Raw genomic sequence first — 16800 nt, 5'->3', positions numbered from 1 at the left:
TGGGCTGGTGACTCAACATCCCTGGGTCTCAATTTCCTCATCTGTAAAATAGGGGTGATAATGAGACTGCCCCTCATAGCGTCATGGCAAGGACTGGCATGTTGCATATAAAACATCGGGCCTGAAACCACCCTCCAACATGTGTTAGCTGTTAGTAAAACATCCTCTGCCAAGAAGGACTGACAGTGGTTCTCAATCCCCACAGATAAACTGCTAATCTGGAGGAGACAGCAAGCCTGCTCGTAGATTACCCAGATGCATATTACAGGGGCTTTAGAGAGTAACACCTTTGGCTAGTCTAGATCTCACAAAAACAAAAAGGCCTGCACAGTCCAAAGCTAGGTGCTTTCCAGAAGCCAGACCAGGGGAAAAAAGGTGATGTCTCTGGTAAACATTTTTTGTTAAAGAGCAGCTAGCTCTTTGCTAATCCTCTGCAGTTTTCCCACTCTGTTCCCATGTGGGGACCTCCTTTTTGTTGAAAAGCCCTCGTCCCTGGCCATACACCCCATGCTTTGGAATTCACCTATCCTGATATTGGCTCTTCTGCTCCTCATCCTTCTCCAGCAAATGGGCCCTGCCTTTAGAATTCTCCACCCACCGCCAGCTCTGCAGCTTGGCTTCACTCCCTGATAATTGTATCCCCTACATTGCTGGCTCAGACCCAGTGCCAGCCAATCCCAAGCCTTCCCGGAACCTTACACATGAGTTCCAGCAACAATGAATTACCCATTAGAGCATATTGCAATTGGGACTATGGTTGCCTGCCAGAGACAGAATACCATGCTGCAATGGCTTGCTCTGATAGGGGTTTATTCATCTCCTACAATAATATGCAGCCAAGAGCTGGGATGACAGCTCATCTCCACGCTTCTGCTCTGCCATCCTTAGCTTTCTTCCTCAGATCTTTTGTCTCATGGTTACAAGATAGCTGCCGCCCTTCCAGACCTCAGGTGTGCATTAAAGACAGAGCATATGGGGTGCCTGGGTGGCTCAGTGGGTTAAGCGTCTGCCTTCAGCTCAGGTCATGATCCCAGGGTCCTGGGATCAAGCCCCACATGGGGCTCTCTGCTCAGCAGGGAGTCTGCTTCTTCCTGTCACTCCCCCTCTGTGCTTTCCCTCTCTCTCTCTCAAATAAATAAATAAAATCTTAAAACACACACACACACACACACATAGTATATAAGAAAAAGAGGCAACAAAGACTATACTTATATCCAAAAATCAAAGCTTTCCCAGAAATCCTCAGCTTATGACTCACGGGCTAAAAGTATGTCACATGGTCACATCCAGCTACAAGGGAGTCTGAGAAGTAGGTATTCTTAGGGGGAAACACTGACATACACATGAAATATGGGTAATGTTAGTAAGGAAAAAGGATAAATTAATATAGGGTAAAACAGAGGTCAGCAAACTACAAGCAGTGAGCCACATCTGGCCCATGGCCTATCTTTATAAATAAAGTTTTATTGAAACACAGCTGCACCCATTTGTTTACAACACTACAGCAGCAGTGTTGACTAGTTACTACAGAGACTGTATGGCTCACAGAGTCTAAAATATTTACTTTCTGGTCATTTACAGAAAAAGTTTGCCAGCTCATAGGGTAGACAATTAATAGCGTCTACCACAAGTACCAGCAAAGGAAAGACATAATATTTTTTTCTGGAAAGAATATATTATTTTCAAAAGAAAATTCCAATCTTCATAAGAAAAATCAGATATGGAAAGAATCCAAATGTCCATCGAGAGATGAATGGACAACAAAAATGTGGTTGTATATACGATGGAATATTACTCAGCCATCAAAAAGAATGAAATTTGGGGGCACCTGGGTGGCTCAGTCATTAAACGTCTGCCTTCGGCTCAGGTCATGATCCCAGGGTCCTGCGATCGAGCCCCGCATCAGGCTCCCTGCTCCGCGGGAAGCCTTCTTCTCCCTCTCCCACACACCCCCTTGTGTTCCCTCTCTCGCTGTGTCTCTGTCAAATAAATAAATAAAATCTTAAAAAAAAAAAAAAGAAATTTTGCCATTTGCAATGATGTGAATAGAACTAAACGGTATTATGCTAAGCAAAATAAGTCAGAGAAAGACAATTATTATATGATTTCACTCCAATATGGAATTTAAGAAACAAAACAGATGAACATAGGGGAAGGGAAGGAAAAATAAAATAAGATAAAAACAGAAAGGGTGGGGTGCCTGGGTGGCTCAGTTGGTTAAGCGACTGCCTTAGGCTCAGGTCATGATCCTGGAGTCCCAGGATCGAGTCCCGCATCGGGCTCCCTGCTCAGCAGGGAGTCTGCTTCTCCCTCTGACCCTCCTCCCTCTCATGCTCTCTGTCTCTCATTCTCTCTCTCGCAAATAAATAAAATCTTAAAAAAAAAAAAAAAACAACAGAAAGGGAGGCAAACCATAAGAGACTCTTAACTACAGGGAACAAACTGAGGGTTGCTGGAGGGGAGGTGGGGGGGGCATTGGGGGGATGCGGTAATTGGGTGATGGGCATAAAGGAGGGCACATGATGTAATGAGCACTGGGTGTTATATGCAACTGATGAATCACTAAGTTCTACCCCCGAAATTAATAATACATTATATGTTAACTAAATTGAATTTAAATTTAAAAAAATTTTTTTAAAAAATCAGAACACTTTTTGCTCTGCTTACATTTATTTTACAGTTTAGTATTAATTTTTCATTTTGAATTACATATAGGATAAATGAGGAGCCTCATAAACTTTCAGGGCTTAGGGACAATAAAGGTCTTAAATTGGCCTTGATTTTTCAAGCACTTCTTCTGGTGGTCTGACTTCCATTCATTCCACAAATAGGTCCTGAGCATCTACTATGGCAGGCATGTGCCAGGTCCCGGATAAGGACAAGATGGATGAATAGATGGATGAATAAATGGATGGATGGATGGACAGACAGGTAGGTAGAGATAGATGATGATGATAGATAGATAGATAGATAGATAGATAGATAGATAGATATAGATAGATAGATAGATAGATAGATAGATAGATAGATAAACTGAGATAGAGCAAGAAAGAGAGTCAGAGGTCATTGTAATTATGTCATGCCTTCTCAATTTTGCCTAGAGAATATGTACATAAGAAGGGACTATAGACTACAGTGGGTATGTGACTAAAGGCAAAGCTGCTGTATCAGAGATCCCTTTATAACTGCACAGTACATAAAGAACATAAGTTGACCTCCCTCTCATTTAACAGTTTCAATGTAGGCAGTCCACACTGGCAAGCGTCTCTGCTCCACACAATCAGGGACCCTGGCTCTTTCCATCATATTGCTCACAGAGCCCCTAAGACATTCACCTTGCCTGCATGGTCACAGCTAGGCTATAGACACATTTAGGTCCCAGGTTATGAGAAGAGGAGACAAGAGCATGGAAGGCACACACCTGAAGTCGTAGGGCCCAGACCTGGAAAGTAGCATCTATCACCTCCTTTTACCATCCATTAAGTCACATGGTTCACCTCCCCACAAGGGAGGCTGGGAAATGTAGTCTCTGGCTGGGCAACCACATGACCAGCTACCATCCAATTTTCTTGGACGAATGGGAGAATGAATTTTGGTAGACAACTGGTAGTGTCCACCACACAAAGTAGGCTCATGAGTTCTTGTTGAACTCAGGGGTGAGAGAGTTGACATCTGTGTGTTCCCGGAAATTCTCAGGCCCTACTGGTACAGATCCACTGTCCCCTACCCTTGGGAGGTTAGTTCCGGTCACTCTGTCCGGTAGAGATTGCCTTCTGACATCATTAGTGGCTCCCTGCCAAGGCAAGAATAGAACTCCACCCATACGGGGCCCTCCTTCCTGGATTCTTAGAGCATTCCACCTGCCACGTTGATGACCTTCTGTTCTGCTTCACACCAAGTTCGCACACTGGGTAATTACTCTTGACAAGACCTAAAACCTCACCCTTGATGAACGGTTTAGAAAATTAAGAATCCTTAAGAAAAATTCAAAAGCAAATCAACTGTGCAAAGTGCACACCTCCCGAGGCCCTAGACCCCTAAGAAACACACCCCTCCCCCCTTTCCCTCATGAGGAACAAAAAGGATTGGAATCTGGGAAACTTGCCCTACTGGCCTATTACAACCCTAATGCAGGAGACTGAAGCTAATGGTGGAATTTCAGGTAAAATGTAAGGAAGAGGAGAGATTAGAGACAGGGCTACATTTTGGTCACCCGGCCTGCGGAGAGCCCAGGCTATGCCCCACATACCCAGCATGGACTGTCCCTGGTCTCTCTCAGTGAAGAGCATCTGACCTATATACAGAATGCATTTCTTCCCTAGGGCCTCAAAGTGGTAGCACATTCATCAGATAAATTAATTCTGTTAATGTGCCAAGGAGAAGGGCCCTTCCAGGAAACCAGAGCCTCTCGCAGACCAGTTTGCCCTGTTTGTCATTAAATTATTTGTCATAGTGAGACATCAGGACTAAGAGAGAAGAGCAGAGAGGACTTGATTGCTCTTAACACACTGAAACCCACAGCCTTCAAAGTCTGGCCCTGGGATGAGACCCTCCAAGTAGAATTCCGATGACCAGTTCAGTCCCTTTCAGTCCTTCGGTCCCCAAAAGGGTAATCTGATCCCAAAGATGATAAGGTGACCAGATGGCAATCTCCACCAGGAGACCAGCCCATAACTAGGAAGCAGGAAGTCCCATCTCTGGAGGAAGGGGGAGTAGTGGGGGACCCAGAGAGCAAGGGCCGGAGGCCTGATGATGGAAGAGAATAGGCCTGGGGCAAAGCTCACTCTGGGGCATTTGCCCCTGCCTTGGGGTCGCTGGAAGGTGCTTATTTCCCTGGAATGCTTCCGGTTCCGCATAGCCCACCAAGGGCTGTGTTAAATTGGGCCCAGGGTTTATGCAGTTAGCATGTGAGACTTTAAATGTACTCCACAGGTTTTACCCTCTTATGGAAAGTTTCAGATGTACACAAAAGTAAAATGACTCTTATAAAATTATCAACATTGTGCCTATCTTGTTTTACCTATCCATCCATCTCTTTTTTTCCTCTTTAATATTCTGAGTATTTTAAAGCAAATCTAACACATCTCACCTGTAAATTAAATGGTACTAATTAAATGATGTTTGAAATACTACAAACAGATGGTAGTCCCTACTTTCAACCATACCAGCCAGAGTAATGAGCAAGGAAGTTGGGGCCCTCTGGTATAGTCCTGCTGGCCCCCTCCTTTTTACAACAAAGAGAACTCAGAAGTGAGCCGCCCAACGTTGGTGCCAGAACAAGAACCAGGGAGAAGTGGGCCCTCCAGGCTGCCTGGTGAGTGACGGACCCTGGCTGGTGCCGGACTTCCCAGGCCCGGTTCCTGGAAGATGGCAGAGAACCTTCGGCTTACTACCGGCAGGAAGCGGTTCCCGCGCGCACTTCTGGAAGCGCAGGCGGGGCTCGAGGCGCGGGGCACGCGGCGGGCCAGGGATGAAGCCGGGTCCAGGGACGTGCAAGCGGCGGTAATTGGAGTGGGGTATCCCGGACGGGCCCGGCCAGGGTACTGGGCTTCGGATGGCCTTGGAAACAGGAGGAGGCTTGCTCCCACGACAGGAGGGACAACCCGGGGCCGAGGTCAGGCTGGGCCCGGGGTCGTCCCGCCGCCGCCTCACGTGGGGAGCAGGCTGGCGAGGTTGGCTTGGCGCCCACGCCCCGGGCTGGGAGCAGGAAGTCGTCTCCAGCGGGCGCGGCCCTAGGCGCGGTGCTGCAGGTGCGGCGCGGCAGGTGCAGTGCTCGGCAGCGCGGGCGGGAGGCCAGTGCGTTAGAGGAGGTGAGCGCGGGATCGCCATCGAGGCCCGGGAACGCCAGCCCTGGGGCCAGAGCTAGCGGCTGGGCCCGGCTTGGGGAAGGGGCTTTTTAGAAGGGGGAGGGAGCCGGAGAGTGTGTTGCCTTGAGGCTCGCATATGGCTGTTCTCAAATGGGGCGGGGGGAGATCGCGCAGAGTGATTGAAGTCCTGAAGGGATGTTGTGGCCTCGGCCTCAAGGAGCGCCACGGGGGGAAGGGGGCTGGCTCAGGCTTGGAAGAGGGATGGGGGAAGTGAAAGTGGGGGAAAGGAAGGGAATGCGACAAGGGAGAGTGAGCTGGGGCTAGTAGAGGGATGGGGGGCTGGTAGGGGTTCTCTAGACGCCCAGGGACTCTAGGCGCTGCCGAGGCTATGGGGGTGCGGTCGGGCCCGAGATGGGGGAAGGGGACGGTGGACCTGCTGGTGAGCGGAGGCGGGAAGGGGGCGGTAGTTAGCTTCTGGTGGAGACGGAGCTGGGGTTGGGGAGGGCTTTCAGGAAGGGGGCCGAGGCTCAAGCACCTATAGGAACCTTCCGCAGAGGCCGATCGCCCCCCACCCCCCATCCCCGAGCGGGGAGTGCACAGGAGCCGAGAGGCGGTTGGTGGGCCGGACGCGAGCCTGACTCTGAAGGCTGTTTCTCGCGGGCTGTGGCTTTAAGGCTGACGCCGGGCGCGCGGGCCCTTTAAGGAGGGGTCGGGGGCGTGTCAGGAAATGAGTCCAGGGCCCGCCTCGCGGGGGGGCGCGGCCTCGGATGTCCGGAGGCTCCGGGGCTGAACCGGAGCTGGGGCTCCGGAGGATAGCGCGCTGCGGGCTCGGGCCGGCCCGGCCTCCTCCTGCGTCCTTCGGACCCCGCCCTCAGCACCTCTGACCTTCCCTGCACCCCTCTTTCCAAACGCCCCCGCACGCCCTCCCTCCATTCAGCTTCCTGCATGCCTCCCCTTTCTCCCTGCAGCCGCCCAGGCCTCCCTCTCTCTTCCTCACGCTGTCCTCTGCCCTGCTCCAGCATCTTCGCCCTGCCTTCCTCCCCCTCCCTCTTTTTCCTTCCCTCTCCCCTCCCTTCTTCCTGAGACCCATCCCTCCCAGGCACCAGCCCCTTCTTCCCTGACAGGTCTTCTGTCTAACCTTAGCCTCTTCCTCACCCCTCCCGGTGTCTTGTCTCATGAGCCCCCTCAGAGTGGGAGCAGGTTGTGGGGCTCCCCCCAGAACAGAACTTCTGGGTGGGGAGGCCTCTAGGCCACCCCCCATGTGACAGTTGAGGGCTGCGGCTTGCAGAAAGCAGACAGGAGCGGACTGCCCTGTACTCGAGTTCTGGCTGTAGGGTGACCCAGTTCCTCCGCTACCATGAACAGGGCCCCTCTGAAGCGGTCCCGGATCCTGCACATGGCACTGATGGGGGCCTCCGACCCCTCGGGAGAGGCAGAGGCCAGCAAGGAGAAGCCCTTCCTGCTGCGGGCTCTGCAGATCACACTGGTGGTGTCACTCTACTGGGCCACCTCCATCTCCATGGTGTTCCTTAACAAGTACCTGCTGGACAGCCCCTCCCTACAGCTGGACACCCCCATCTTCGTCACCTTCTACCAGTGCCTCGTGACCACCCTGCTGTGCAAGAGCCTCAGCACCCTGGCCGCCCTCTGCCCTGGCACCATGGACTTTCCCTCCCTGCGCCTGGACCTTAGGGTGGCCCGCAGCGTCCTGCCCCTGTCTGTGGTCTTCATCGGCATGATCACCTTCAACAACCTCTGCCTCAAGTATGTCGGGGTGGCCTTCTACAATGTGGGCCGCTCACTCACCACCGTCTTCAATGTGCTGCTTTCCTACTTGCTGCTCAAGCAGACCACCTCCTTCTATGCCTTGCTCACCTGCGGCATCATCATCGGTGAGTGGCCAGCCAGGGCCACGGGGAGTGGGGAGGCATGGGGGAGCCAAAACCCCAAAGAGCAACCCTGCCAAGCATCTTTGGACTTTATCTGTCCCGGTTCCCTTGCCCAAAGTCATGTGAGGAAGAGCCTGGGGCCCAGAGAGCATAAGCTTCCTGAGGTCGCCAGCAAGTTAGGGGCCCAGCTAGGGCCCCTCATAACAAGATGGGATTATAATCTACATCTCACAGAGGGGGAAAAAACCAAGGTAGAGAGAAGTCCAGTAATTTGTTGACGATCACACAGCTAATAAGTGGCAGAGCTGGGATCTGATCTCAAGGAGTCTGGCTCCATATGCTTAACCACTGTATTGCTTCTCAAGAGTTCAAGTGCCCTGACTCCCCATCCAGTGCTATTTCCAGAGGAGAATACATCTTGTAATAAATATACCATCACCCTCTGACTTTGCAGGCTCGTAGTAATGGCTAAGAGAATAGAGAGGAATAAGCTTTGAGAAGTTTTAGCTGTCTTTCCACACTTGACCCTTAGAAAGGAAGAATTATCTATGGGGACATTGTGCAGATCATTCACACATAGCATCTCCTTTGTTCCCCAGAGGTCCCCTGAGTGGTAGCATCACCCTCATCAACTCCAGACAAACAAGAAAACTGAAGCTCAGGGAGGTTAAGTTACTTACCCAGGGCCACACAGCTAGGAAGTATCCAGGCGGCACAAACCCAGATTGGCCAGACTCCCAGGTTTATGCTTTTAACCCCTCTGCTCTGTTCTTGTGCCCTAGAGATTGTGTGTGCACTAGCGGACCACATGTGTCTATTTCAATTGAAGTTCATTCAAATGCAGTGACATTTTTAAAATTCAGTTCTTCAGTTGCAGGTGTTATAACCTGATTCTGTAGCCACGTTTCAAGCGCTCAGTAGCCACATGGGGCCAGTAGCTACTGTATTGGGCAGAGCAGATGATAGAACATTTCCATCATCACAGAACGGTTTTTTGCAGCATTCTGGGTAAGGGAGCGCCCACTTCCCTCAGAATCCTCCCAGTGCCCTGTCATTCAGGAATGTGGTCTTTCTTCTAACCTGTTTTTCCTGGGGCCGTAAAGTTTGTGTTGATTGACCTACGTATTCTTTGCTGGTGTCTCATTGGTGCCACCCGTCCTCGAAAATGTCACCCTCATCAAGCAACTGCTGGATCTCAGACTCCTCAGTCCAGCCCCAAGATGGGAGAGGGGAGAAGGCTGAGGTTAGAACAGAAGGAGCTGCTGAGACCCCTGGCAGATTTTCAGAGCCCCCCCCCCCGCCACCCCGTCCCTCCAGAGCTGATGCAGAGTCCCAGGCCTCACTTAGCCAAATGCCCCAGGAATCTCCATTTGAGCCCTGCAGACCAGCAGGAGGTGGGGGGGAGGGGGAGAGCGGGGAACCTGGGGTGTAGGGGGGGGACAATTTGCATACAGAAAGGTGAAGTCACTAGGGAAACTAGGCCCAGATCCTAAAAGTAATCAAAGTAGCTGATGGTGTGATGGCTCCTGAGAAAGGGCATTTTCTGGCCATACTGATGGGGCCAGGCCCGGGCGGCTGGTGCTCCCTGCTGGCCCCAGGCCCGGCCCCCTCTCGGTTGGGCTTCCCCTTAAGATGGGTCTCCGGTGACTATTCCTGGGCCCCTGCAGCTTTCATAGTACCTTTCAGAGCTCCTTCTGGGTGCGAGCCCCTCTCGGATGCAGAACCTCGCGGTGGGCGCCCCTTCTGGACTTGGAAAGTAACGAGCAGGAGGACGGAGGGTGCTCTGGCCAGCCCTCCACACCCCCAGAGCAGGTGTACAGGTAGCTGTTTGCCAGGGCCCTGCCAGGAAAGAGAATACCGTGCGTGAGTGTACGTAGTAGATGCTTTATCTCCTTCAACCCTCAAAGGCACCTCCCGAACAACCTCCATTCCCGTGGTCGCTCAGTCAGTCAACAAACACTAACTGCCGGCCAGGCACATGACAGAGACCATGCCAAACTTTGGGGAGACGAATTTGGCAAAGGTGGACGGGGCGCCTGTGCTCCTGAAGGGCATGGTGGTGGTAACTGGCTGTGAGTTCTGCTGCAGGGGGTGAGGCTGTGATGGGGGTGTAGAAGGGAACCTGGTGGGGGTGGAGAGGAAGACGGGGTTGGGAATGGGGTAATCCAAGCAGGCGTTCTGGAGGAAGTACTAGATGGGTATAAAGAAGGGGTGAGGAGAGAATGTTCTAGACAGAAAAAAGTACCTGTGCGTTTCTTCCTGTTCGGGCCAGAGCAGGACTCCCCAGACAGGAGGCTGCCCAAGTTAAATGAGTCTGGAAGGTTTCCTGAGGGTAGTAGGCGAGGAAGGGCTTTAAGCCAGGGCAGGACTTGAGCAGATCTATCTGTACTTTAGGAAGATCATTCTGGTTGCAAGGTGGGAAGTAGTTTGGTTGGAATGAGAGGGTCAAGAAAGTGACCCAGGTCTCTACAGATGAAGGAAATGGGAGCTCAGAAAAGTTTAGCCAACTTTCCTCAGGCCACCCAGCCTCTCAATGGCAGAACCTGATTAGAGCCCACATCTCTCTGACACCAAGATTCAGGCCCCGCCTCCTCAGAAGGTGGGGTCTCGCTAAAGAGATGGTGTAGTCGTCCCCGGGGTCTCGCTAAAGAGATGGTGTAGTCGTCCCCAAGGGCAGGTGCCTAAGAGCCTAGGGCAGGCAAGGGGTCTTGCAGGGAATCCCAGGCAGGATGAGGCCTGGGGGAGGTCTGGGGACTGGGGGTCTGGAGGGGCCGACTTTGATCTTGAAGCATGAGTAGAATCTCCCAGAAAGGAGGAGGAGGGTGTTTCTGGTGCAGGACATGAACAAGGACACTGAGTCCCAGCGTGAGAAGCAGGGAGACAAGAGAGACAACTCGGGACAATTGTGGGACAGAGACAGGCAAGGGTGCGGGAAGCCCAGTGTGCCAGGCGGAAGAGTGTAGTCTTGATGGGGGGCAATGGGGAGCCATGGGGGCTCTGTGAGTAGGAGGTGACACAGACTGAGTGTCCGAAAGAGTGGACTGTCCCCAAAGACCTCAGGCCACAAGTAATTCTACCTCATTACAGGCTGCCATTCTACAGACAAGGAAGCCAAGGCTCTGGGACCTTAAGTCACTTGCCCAGAGTCACCTTAGCCACCAAGCACTCGGCCCTTTGGAGCTCATTTCCAACATAACTTTCCAGATGCCTCAGGCCAGCGTAGTCGCGGATTATGGGTTCTCAGAGCACACTGCACTGTTTTATGGCCCTCATTACAATTGTAATTAAATAATTGGGAAATGAATCGTTTTAATGTCTTCCTCCTCTGCTAGAATGTAAGCTCTGGAGAAAGCGTTCGTGTCCTGGGCCACTTCCCAGCCCTTGTACGGTGCTTTGCATGTCACAGAGCGCTTGGACATATCTATTGCAGAGAGGCAGGGAGGGATGGGAGGGTGAGGACTGCATTACACTCTGTGAACTCTGGTGGCAAAATTCTCTGTCCTCCTTCCTCTCCATCCTCATCCCTCATGCCCCTCCCCTCCCCCCGCCTGCAGGTGGCTTCTGGCTTGGTGTGGACCAGGAGGGGGCAGAGGGTACGCTGTCTTGGACAGGCACCCTCTTTGGCGTGCTGGCCAGCCTCTGTGTCTCGCTCAACGCCATCTACACCAAGAAGGTGCTCCCGGCAGTGGATGGCAGCATCTGGCGCCTGACCTTCTACAACAATGTCAACGCCTGCGTCCTCTTCCTGCCCCTGCTCCTGCTGCTGGGGGAGCTGCAGGCCCTCCGTGACTTTTCCCAGCTGGGCAGCGCCCACTTCTGGGGCATGATGACGCTGGGCGGCCTGTTCGGCTTTGCCATCGGCTACGTGACCGGTCTACAGATCAAGTTCACCAGCCCCCTGACCCATAACGTGTCCGGCACAGCCAAAGCCTGTGCCCAGACCGTGTTGGCGGTGCTCTACTACGAGGAGACCAAGAGCTTCCTCTGGTGGACAAGCAACATGATGGTGCTGGGGGGCTCCTCTGCCTATACCTGGGTCCGGGGCTGGGAGATGAAGAAGAGTCAGGAGGAGCCCAGCCCCAAGGAGGATGAGAAGAGCAGCATGGGGGTGTGAGCTCCTCTGGGGACCTGGGGATGCCCCAGTCAGGGAGAAGGCCCGGGGTAGGGCCAGAATAGCCATGAAGACGTCTCTCTGGACCCTGAGAAGGTGATCTGGAGGGGGTATTGTTTACAAACCTGATCACAATCTGGTGGTTAAAATGGAACCAGTGTTGTCAAGGGATGTCAGAAAGTTGCCAAACCTATCTCAACCCCCTGTCCTGTTTCTGGGTTTTGTCCTCCTCTAGGGAGGAGGGACCCCATGGGAACAGCCAGTTAGGTTCTCTGGAAGAACACTTGCTTTCAGGGAGGCATCACCCTGTCCCCTTTCCAGGGCCTTCTACCTCCACATGACCTTTGGAGTTGGGGACAATCCACGACCTTTAAGAGACAGCAGTAAGTCTTCACTTATACTCAGGGGAGATGGGGGTGCGACCCCACCACAGGCCAACTAAAGGGATTTGGGAAACCTCACATGTCTGGGTCCCAAGACAGGCAGTGAAGCTTTGATCCCACAAGTCAGCCTTCCTCTAGAGGGAAGTGTGGGCGGGGCTGAGGGAGAAAACAGACAAGTGTTCCCTCTTCTCTGCGTCCAGCCCAGCAGGCCCCATGGAAGGGCACAGAGGATCATTTGTCCCCAACCCTGGCCCTGGCACCCCCAGGGACTTCTGGGAACTGGCCTGGGAATCGGGTACCTCATGGGAAAGCGCCCTTTTCCCACCATCTGCACCCTATGTTCCCAGCTTTTGAACACGGGGAAACCACACAGCTTGTAGAGGTTACGCAGGGTCATTAACACCCATCCCAATCCCTGACACTGGGAAGTGTCATTCCTCCCCTCCTGAGGAGCACCTGGCCCAGGTGAGACCTCCTGGAGGGGGAGCCAGGTAGCCTTCCCCACTCTGCCTTTTCAGAGCTGCATCCCCCAGGAGGCTGATGGAGCAAGGGTCCTGGCCCCGAGCCTCCCACCTCAGCGGTGCTGTGCCATCCCCAGAGCCCGATCCCTGCGCAGGTGTTGTAACCTGGCTCTGATGAAGGTGATAAACTAACACTTAACCTTTCTTCCCTGAGGTCTGGGCTGAGAGAAGCTTCTCCTCCCCACCCCCCTGCCCGGTGGCCTCGGGACGGCCTTCACAACCCCTGTCCCTCCTGTCGCGAATTCTGTTCCATCTCCTTGGGGTAATGCCCTAATGTTTTTAGCCCCCACAGGGAAAGGTTGGGGAAGGGTGATCTTCTAATTCATGGCGGGTGGTTTCTAAGGAAGTGAGGAGGGCCTGATGCCCTGAATGGAGTGTGGATTTCACTAAAAATGGGAGTAAGACGTTGTAGTGTAAACCCTGGCCGTTGGGGTTCTTTTCTTTTCTGCAAAGCAAGTGCCTGACTTAGCTCTGAGGGCTGAGGCATCCACGTCAGAGATTGCCAGCCACAGGATGGGACAAGGAACCAGGCCACTTCCCCACCGGAGGTCCCTTGGTTTTTAAGATCTTGGTTGATTTCAATAACCGATCATTCAATAACTGGTGCAGGACATGAACCATTTGGGCGGCTCGTTTTGTTTTTGTTTTTGTTTTGTTTCCTCTCTTCCTAACACTTTAAATTTCTACTCTTATGTTTTGAATTCACCAATAAAGAGTGAGCCCGCAAAACCTTCAACCCCAATAAAAGCAGAACCCCAGGCCTGTGTGTGCTCTCTCATTCTCTCTCCCTCTCCCCACCACACACATTGCCCCCCCCCAACATCGCTGTGTGGCCCCAGGTGGGCTGTGTAGTTTCCAGATCCTGTAAGTAATAAACCTTTATTTTTTCCAAGTTTCCTGATGGTTATTGCCGAAGGGTGTCTTGCAATCATAAGAACCACAGGGGCCGGTCCCGCCACAACATTGCTTGTTGGCCGGCTGAGACCAGCACAAAACAATCAGTGTAGGTGGCAGGATTGCATGATTGCCCTTGCAATTAACCAAAGGGAATGCCCTTGTTACCTGCGACCTGCTTACCAACCACCCGAGTCAGGTGGGTGACACTATCTGGAAAAGGAACTCGGCTTGCAGGGGGTCTGTCGCCCCGCCGTGGGCTTTCTCATACTGCCTCTGTGGCATGTGGCCTGCGGTAGCCCCACCCGAAAGTTCGAGGCGGCCATGATTATCCAATGATCTCCCCAGAGCAGCATGATCAAGGCCACATGGTCTAATGAGACAATTAGACCACTAATTACAAAGGCTTTAACTGACTATTAATGCGCATAAGGGTCTTATAGACTCAAGGCCAAGGAGAGCTAAGGAGGGTGGGTTGGATAGCAAGGCTATCGTCGCTACCTAAAAAAAAAAAAATAACGCATCTATAAATGTCCTCAACATCTGGTTCCAATGCCTCCTAAGAGCCCTGAGGAGGTGCACCAACCAGCTCCCTGACAAATGCAGACCCTCGTGGGTGCTAGGTGTCATTCTAGGTGTTACTCGGTGCCATGCATACCAACAAGGCAAGACTCTGCGATTGGGCTCCAGAGGCCTGGGGGCTTTTCCCAAAGACCCGGTGTACATTGTGCTAGTTAGTGGAGGCAGATCCTAATCCTGGAGAGGTCTCTTGGGACACCCTGGAAAGGAAAGTGGCCATCTACGAAGAGGGTTCACTGTGACATCATCCAAAATTGTCCAGTAACAACAAACAAGGTTAAGGTAATAGGATAAAAACAAGAAGCAGAGGATGCCTAGGTGGCTCAGTCACTTAAGCGTCTGCCTTGAGCTCAGGTCATGATCTCAGGGTCCTGGGATCGAGTTCCGCATCGGGCTCCCTGCTCAGCAGAGAGTCTGCTTCTCCCTCTACCCCTCCCCCTGCTTGTGATCTCTCTCTCTCTCTCTCTCACGCATGCTCTCTCTCAAATAAATAAATAAAATCTTAAAAAAAAAAAAAAAAGCAGAAACTGAGATCAAAAACTATACCCGAACTGAAATTCAAACCTTTCCTAAGGATTTTATGCACAAGGAAATAGGGGAAATAATCAGCTATTGTGGGTTTTCTTATTCGTTTGGAATAGGCTCTGAATTGTTACAGCTGCCAAAAGGTGTCAACTGCCTAATATCTCTAAAAACCCCCAAATCCATAACTTTCTTAAAGATACATCTTGGCTGTATGCTTGGAAGAGACCCCACAGATTTTGAGCCCCCTTGGCTTTCCCCTGAACTGGGCAGAACTAAAAGCTCACCTCTCAAGGCATCCCTACACCAAAGGGAAAGTTGGCAGGGTTATCGGGGCCTCCAGTGAGGAGGAAGAGGGAAATGGGAAGGCATAAGCCCCTAAAGCCACCCATATTTGTAGCAGGGCCCTCCTTCTCACTTGGATGGTGATTGCCTGGCACTGTGCTCCATCCTTCCATCACAGTGATCACTGCTAAGGTTCACAGCGAGTGGAAAATATCGAGATGAAGCCCATCTCCTGCTGCACGAAATTGACATGATCCAGTGGGTTTATCATTTCCATGACCACAGTGACCCAAATGACCCCCTCTTCCATTTCCAACCCTGAAGAGGTCCCATTTAACCTTAAGTCCAGAGAAGTATTTTTACAGGGCGCTGTCCTAATGACAAGGCAACAGTACTCCCTTTTACTGGGACTGCGGTCACCACCCAAAGGTGCTAAATCTCCTAGAAGAAAACTTACCTTCTCGGGGCGCCTGGGTGGCTCAGTCGTTAAGCGTCTGCCTTCGGCTCAGGTCATGATCCCAGCGTCCTGGGATCGAGCCCCACATCGGGCTCTCTGCTCCGCGGGAAGCCTGCTTCTCCTTCTCCCACTCCCCCTGCTTGTGTTCCCTCTCTCGCTGTGTCTCTCTCTGTCAAATAAATAAATAAAATCTTTAAAAAAAAAAACAAAAAAAACTTACCTTCTCTTTCTGTCCCTTGAATAGGTAAATCTTACCGTGTTGGCATGGAAATACCCTAGGAGGTAATTAGAAATTACTTCTCAAGGACAAATACAAATCTTAAATGTCCTCTCCACAAATGTTAATAAAAAGCTGTAGCCATCTGGGGCGCCTGGGTGGCTCAGTCGGTTAAGCCTCCGACTCTTGATTTCGGGTCGGGTCATGATCTCAGGGCGTGAGACTGAGCCCCGTGTCCGGCTCCTCGCTGGGCGTGGAGCCTGCTTCAGATTCTCTCTCTCCCTCTCCCTCTGCACCTCCCCTCCATCAAAAAAAAAAAAAAAAAAAAAGCTTTAGCCATCTGAGCAGGTGAACTCATACTGCAACTGACAAACAAAATTTGGATCCAACTGCTCTTTTGTAAATTTGCGAGTTCTGCATTATTGTACCTGTCTCAGGGCTAAAAGTTTAAAACAAAAGCTGTAAGGTCTGTTTTGTGTCTGTCTGTATGTTTGCATGTGTCTATATCTCACATTTACAACATACATGTGCATGTTGTAAGTAAATATATTTTGTCCTTTATTTGCCTCTTTCCCATTCTGAACTAAACAGTTTTACTTAAGGACAAATTTGCTTTCTTTTCCTTTAACAAAAATGTATCTCCTTACTTCATACCATTTCTTAGCCAAAAACACTTCCTACTCTTCTTGCATAGTTTCCCTTATTATTTATACATAGGGCATTTCTACATTTCTACACGGGGCTCAGTCTCATGACCCTGAGATCATTAGGAGAGTGCAACATACATCCATGGGTATGTTGTAAATGTGAAATCTATTTCTACCTCTGTATGGTTTTACCAAAATTAACTTGTAAAGAGCTCTATTCAATTGGCTAAAAAACAAGTGCATTTGTAAATTAAGGATTCTGAAAACTCTCAGAAATGTAAGAGAAATTAACCCAACTGTTTTTCAAGTTTTTTTTATTTAATTAGAACAGCTATGTCTTTAGAGTGATCAGCATTTGGGCTCCATGCTGGGCATGGAGACTACTTAAAAAAAAAAAAACATTTAGAGTGATCAGCATTAAATACAATAATTTTATTCTAACTAGGTTTACTAAAGATCAAATACGTTCACGTTATCTCTGTTGCAAA

The 16800-nt window shown here is 51.1% G+C and overlaps 1 protein-coding gene across 2 annotated transcripts; it reads left to right on the top strand.

The window, feature by feature from the left end:
- The first annotated feature begins 5706 nt into the window (after positions 1–5706).
- On the top strand, positions 5707–13469 carry SLC35C1 (solute carrier family 35 member C1). Of its 2 annotated transcripts, XM_036097771.2 has the most exons (3): positions 5707–5810; positions 7173–7699; positions 11251–13469. In XM_036097771.2, the coding sequence occupies exons 2-3, from the start codon at positions 7204–7206 to the stop codon at positions 11808–11810; spliced, it is 1056 nt and encodes a 351-aa protein (XP_035953664.2). In that variant the 5' UTR covers positions 5707–5810; positions 7173–7203; the 3' UTR covers positions 11811–13469. The 2 variants fall into 2 exon arrangements, with proteins under 2 accessions (XP_035953664.2, XP_035953663.2); XM_036097770.2 differs by lacking the exon at positions 5707–5810 and having other exon boundaries at positions 6565–7699.
- The last annotated feature ends 3331 nt before the right edge of the window (positions 13470–16800 follow it).

Source organism: Halichoerus grypus, chromosome 11 (assembly GCF_964656455.1).
Source record: "Halichoerus grypus chromosome 11, mHalGry1.hap1.1, whole genome shotgun sequence".
In the NCBI taxonomy this organism is placed as follows: domain Eukaryota; kingdom Metazoa; phylum Chordata; class Mammalia; order Carnivora; family Phocidae; genus Halichoerus; species Halichoerus grypus.
The sequence above is the reverse complement of the archived record's forward strand: the minus strand, read 5'-3'. Positions and strand labels throughout refer to the sequence as shown.

What these genes read in the sequence shown, in the direction of transcription:
- SLC35C1 (XM_036097770.2), top strand. Translation starts at nt 7,165, where the DNA reads ATGAACAGGGCCCCTCTGAAGCGGTCCCGGATCCTGCACATGGCACTG. An exon ending in CACCTGCGGCATCATCATCG is followed by an intron (nt 7,700 to 11,250) that starts GTGAGTGGCCAG and finishes CCCCGCCTGCAG; the next exon opens with GTGGCTTCTGGCTTGGTGTG.